Source organism: Leuciscus leuciscus, assembly GCF_965113295.1.
Source record: "Leuciscus leuciscus genome assembly, chromosome: 3".
Taxonomy (NCBI): Eukaryota; Metazoa; Chordata; class Actinopteri; order Cypriniformes; family Leuciscidae; genus Leuciscus; species Leuciscus leuciscus.
Genome location: NC_138727.1, coordinates 14,088,327 through 14,093,671, shown reverse-complemented (window position 1 = coordinate 14,093,671; position 5,345 = coordinate 14,088,327). Strand labels below are relative to the sequence as shown.

Here is a 5,345-nt window from a genome sequence, read left to right as displayed (position 1 = left end):
AAAACACAATTTGATGCCAAAAATACGTGGCCTTACTCTTATAATACTCATTTGATTCTAGCAATTACCTAGCTAACGTTAGCGTTGTGATCATAGTCAGCAACCTTGTCATTATGTTGTAATTTTAGAGTTTCGCATTATTCTCTTCCTGTTTTAAAGATGCAGTAAAATAGCATTAGTCCATTTGTTCAAGGATGTATTGTTGACTGCTGTATTTGCTTCAGCTTTTGGAAGATGCAGCGGGACCGTCACGGAGGGATGCACCCACAGTCAGCCATGCAGTGCATGTTGACCTAGAACCAGAGGTAGACCTAGAACCAGAGGTAGACCCAGAACCAGAGGCCTATTACCCACCAGCATCTGTCCATCACAGTGGCTCACAGTGCAACATTAGACCTTTGCGACGTTCAGCAGGTAGGATATAATTGGTCTTATATCTGAGGTTGACTTGTCACTGTGGCGCTATTTAACGCAGAGTGGGGACTTGCTAGTTGGCGAACCCACTCTAGAGGGTGTAACCCGGGCTGTAATATTGATTTGGTTGTGTCTTTTTATAATGCAAGGCCTTCATTCAATCACAGCTGTTCAGGTAAGGCCGAAGATGGTCAGTGTGGGGACACAGACAGTAACACCAAAAGTCAAGACCACTTCAACCCCTCTGCCCAGTCCTGTTCAAAGTGATGATGAGACCAGCTCTTTCATAGACAGCGACAATGATATGTCATGGATGCCAGAGGAGGAGGAGGAGATGATGAGTGACTCATCACTGCCACAGGAGTCTAACCCAGAACTCAAGTAAGGCAATTAGACTACATTGGTTTTAGATTTTGACTGTCAAGAAATTCTGTTGTGGTTCGAAGGTTCTGTGAATGTGTGCTTTGTTTAAGTATATTTGTTGGGCATTTTTGCCTTTATTGTGATAGGACAGTTAGAAAATGCCAGTTGATGTCCCTATTCACAAGTTGCCCTGCATGTTGTGGGGAAAGCAAGGGTAGCATGAACCAGAAGGAGGGAACTTTGATCAAAATAAAGCAAATAAGATGATGTTTGTAAATTCCACTGTTTATACAATTTAAATAAACCGTATAGTTTTTTTGTGTGAAATTGAGTTATATATTTCAAGGTGTAATTGTGACTCCTAGTCCTAACATAGTTATTTTTATTTATTTATTTATTTTTGCATTCTATACATCTAGGTCTGTGCAACATGTGGCTACGAGCGTTATTGGCAGAACCAGCCCATGTTGCATAGAAATATGCCTGTTTGCAACCTTCTTCTCAGTGGGGCCATACATTTTTCGGGTTGTATGGCCACACAAACGCTGAGGATGCTGACACTGTTTGGTCTTCAGTGCATCAGTGCGAGGACTTTCTTCCGCCACCAGCACCTCTACACAATCCCAGTCATTATGCAGGCCTGGCAGAATGAACAGACAGGGGTCATTAGGGAACTAAAGGAGATGGGCGGCGGACTGGCAATCTCGGGTGACTGCAGGTAAATGCACTGTTGGCCTCATCTAAGATGGAAAATGTTTACATTGCAACTCATTAATTCAATTTTTAACATTCAGAGGTCAGATTCCCCTGGGCATTGTGCAAAGTATGGCACTTACTCCTTGATAGAGGAGAGAACAAACAAGATCATAGATCTTCAGCTTGTCCAAGTGAGTATGATGCTATCAAACAAACCATTTTTTTTCAGTTCCACTACCAGATTTCAAGTGTTACACTGTCTGTGACATGTTACAGAGCTCTGAGATCCCAAACAGCACCTGGTGTGAGCTTGAGGGTCTGAAGCGCAGCATGTTTTTTTTTAAAGAACCAGAACCTACATGTGTCGACCCTCACCACAGACAGACATCGGCAGGTAAAGTTGTATATTTATAGTAATACAATGTCTGTAGTATTTTCACATTTGGACAAACTCCTGACAGACTGACAAAACCACAAATAGTTATTCGAGCCTTGGTAGAGGTGCACTTTTTGAGTGAATCATTAGTTTTTATTTCTGTATTTGAGGGGTTGTATCTTTCTACACAGATTGCCAAGTGGGTGCGAGAGGAGCTGTGTTCTGAAGGAACAAAACATTTCTTTGATGTCTGGCATGTTGGAAAAAGTATGTATCCTGTTGTTGGTAGCCTTTTATAAAGTTGAGTCTTGTAAATACATTTCCATCAATACTTTGTTTTGGTTCTGAAACAGCTCTAGGGAAGGCTTTGGATGCTGCCGCTAAAGAAAGGCACTGTGAGGACCTGAGGCTGTGGAAGCCAGCCATTGTCAACCACCTGTACTGGACTGCTGCTTCAACTCCTGATGGAGATCCAGATGTGATGCAGGCCAAATGGCAAAGCCTGGTGAACCATGTTCAGGACATTCATGAACATGACACCCCTGCATTTCCCTGCTGTTCACACCCACCTCTGGAGGCACCCCGAATACTCTGTGTTCGGGCCAATTACCAAGATCAGAGCCCTCTCCCCGGACAGCACGCCAAATACGTTTACCAATTTAATCTATCCGACTTATTTGTAAGTGTGAACTCGTGAATCACGCTTTAGCCAAAGCCATTAGATTTTATAATTAATTTACTAATTATTATTTTGATTGTATAAATGTTTGTTTTTATTGTTACACAATCTTGCTTACTGCATTCTTCTGGGTAATCTCCCTATTTCCACCATCTCTAATACATCACTGTAATTTTGCAAAGTTGACCACTTTTAAAAATCTTGCTGTTTGAATAACATGTGTTTATAGTTATGATCCATGACAACGTCAAGAGTGGGTAACTGGGTATGTATTGTGGATTCTTTTTTAGACTTTCTAACTTTTTTGGTGTGCTGTTCTTAACCCTGGGTTCTGTGTAACTCAACTGAGTTTGTCTGTGTGTGCACTAATCCTGTCTGCATGCTGCATGCTGCATGTTTTGGTTTTGTCTACTTTTGTTTGCACGTAATTGTTGGTGCCTAATTGTGGGTAACTGTGGGTAATGCCTTATTACCTTTCTGTGTTTCACATATTATTTTATCTGATTTCTGTTTATGCACTGTGGTGTGGTAAAGTTTGTCTGTGGGTACTAATCCTGTTTGCATGCTGCATGTTTTGGTTTTGTCTACTTTTGTTTATTTCATAACCTTCTGTCAATAAACACATTTTCTGTAAATAGAATTGTCTTCTGTGTAGTGTATTTAAACTTCTGTAGATATTTTTTTGTCTCCTGACTGCCAGTATGGTTTATTTTATGCTTGTCAAAGTTAGGACGAGTAGTAGGTAAGCCTTGCTATATACAGTATGAGTCATACTATATGACAGCTTGTGATCAGAATTCTTTTTTATTAATATTCACCCAAAGGAGGCCAATCAAAACCTTTGTATGTTCCACCTTCTTGAAACTGTCTTCTGATGTCTGAAACAACACAAGAAGGCAAGGGCCTCCGGATGTGCCTCCCCAGAATGCCATAGGCCCAACGTACCACCTGTCTGTATGCTGTGTAGCGGTATTGCCTAAGGATAGGGATGTAACAGTTAAACTGGATATGGATAACTGAATTATTGTATTATAATGCAGTTGCAGAACCACTTATTATTGTAGTTCACTAGACACATTTTCTGATGAAAATTAAACTAATAACTTAAAAAAAAAAGTTAAAAAAAAAAAGTAAATGTGTAAACATACTGCTAGCCTCTAGAGGACCATGTTCCTGCCTGAAGTTCAAGTAGGCAATCTTGAGAACAAAGGGGATCAGACAGCATGCCTCAAAACCAGGGTGTTGTGTGAGGCATGTTATATGATCTGGCAGAGGGGTAAGCTGTTCAACCAGGGCCCAGAATGCACCCACCTCTCTGCAGCACATGCTCTCTACAGCTGAGGCCATGGGCTGGCAATGCCCACATAGACACCTATGAATCAAAACGATAAGGTATGTTTTTATGTTTCCACTGTTCGATCACGCCCGCGCCTCGTCTCTCTCTCTCTCTCTCTCTCTCTCTCTCTCTCTCACACACACACACTCACACACACACACACACACACACACACACACACACACACACACACACACACACACACACACACACACACACACACACACACACACACACACACACACACACACACACACACACACACACACACACACACACACACACACACACACACACACACACCAACCAACATATTCCAGCATTGCAATCTTGACATCGCAGCCTGTTCATTATAGCCACGGACCTTCAGAGCTAAGGCGGAGCTACAGATTAGGTGTCCCTAAATAACCCGCGTATCTAACAGTAGTTCTGCATTAATTAATTTGCACGCGAGTTTTATTTATTTTTAAACCGTGTATTCTCTGTGTATATTCATGCACCGAACCGTGACGCCCGTACCGTTTCGGTTCGATACGAATACATGTACCGTTCCACCTCTAAGTTATGCCTATACTTACCAAGACACCTGACCAACTCTCCAGTGGTTCTCTTCACACCAGATATTTATGTTTCTTCGATAGGAATTATTTAAATTTCTGTTTGGCTTCTCATCTGTCTCACGCCTGGGAGGCTCAAAATTGTATGGCTGTGGGCCATCGTAGGTTTGAGGGGGATTTTGGATCTCCTCAGACTCAAAACTCTCCATACTTGAATATAACTTTTTTGGCACGTCTCCCTCTTCTGACGTCACAGCTCAGCTGTGTTTTAAAAATATGATCTTGACAGAAATGGCTATAAAGCTTACTGTAGGGCAATTACAGTAATCATTTTAATGATAATTACATTTTCACTCAGACATCTAAACCTTATTTAATATATCAAAAAAAAAAAAAATTTAACCTGACATACACACTTTAAGCCATAGCTTTTGTATGAGAAACAGACATAAAATCGTGATATCCACCAGTTATTTTGACATTTAACCACATAATACTTGTAGCTTCAGCTGACTGTTTTTTACACAGTTATAGTTTAATGTAAATCCGCAAGGGCTTAGGGTGTTCCATTTAAACATGTAAGCAATGACCTACAGTAGATCTGAGTGAACGAGACGGAGGGAAGTTAGAGAGGGAAGATCATAAAAAATTTGACTTAAACACAGCCCCAGCTTGAACAATTTGCTCACGAATAGGATCCGGTTCTCAAGTTCAGTAATCTTCAGCGAACAATAACTTGATTTTCTTATACAAAGCAATAGTTTCAGAAGAAACAGAGTCATATGGATTATTTTTATGCTACTTCTGCTTTTGCACCCCCTTTTTTGTTGAAGCTTAAATCTGGGGGGTACGTACTGTAAATAAATTGACAAGAGCATGGAAAATAGTCTTAATATTTTCTTTGTGTTCCAAAGAAAAAGAATG

At 40.8% G+C, this 5,345-nt stretch overlaps 1 protein-coding gene across 1 annotated transcript; it reads left to right on the top strand.

Moving 5' to 3' along the window:
* Positions 1-1,264: 1,264 nt before the first annotated feature.
* LOC309494096 (uncharacterized protein) lies at positions 1,265-2,252 on the top strand. The gene is made up of 5 exons (XM_082163305.1): positions 1,265-1,495; positions 1,574-1,664; positions 1,750-1,867; positions 2,041-2,116; positions 2,203-2,252. Exons 1-4 carry the CDS (start codon positions 1,308-1,310, stop codon positions 2,073-2,075), a joined length of 432 nt encoding a protein of 143 aa, XP_082019431.1. The 5' UTR covers positions 1,265-1,307; the 3' UTR covers positions 2,076-2,116; positions 2,203-2,252.
* Positions 2,253-5,345: the final 3,093 nt, after the last annotated feature.

Bases quoted from the DNA above. Each gene is read 5' to 3' on its own strand.
- LOC309494096 (XM_082163305.1), top strand. From the start codon at position 1,308: ATGGCCACACAAACGCTGAGGATGCTGACACTGTTTGGTCTTCAGTGC. The intron at 1,496-1,573 runs GTAAATGCACTG...TAACATTCAGAG, and splicing joins GCAATCTCGGGTGACTGCAG to GTCAGATTCCCCTGGGCATT. The intron at 1,665-1,749 runs GTGAGTATGATG...GACATGTTACAG, and splicing joins TAGATCTTCAGCTTGTCCAA to AGCTCTGAGATCCCAAACAG.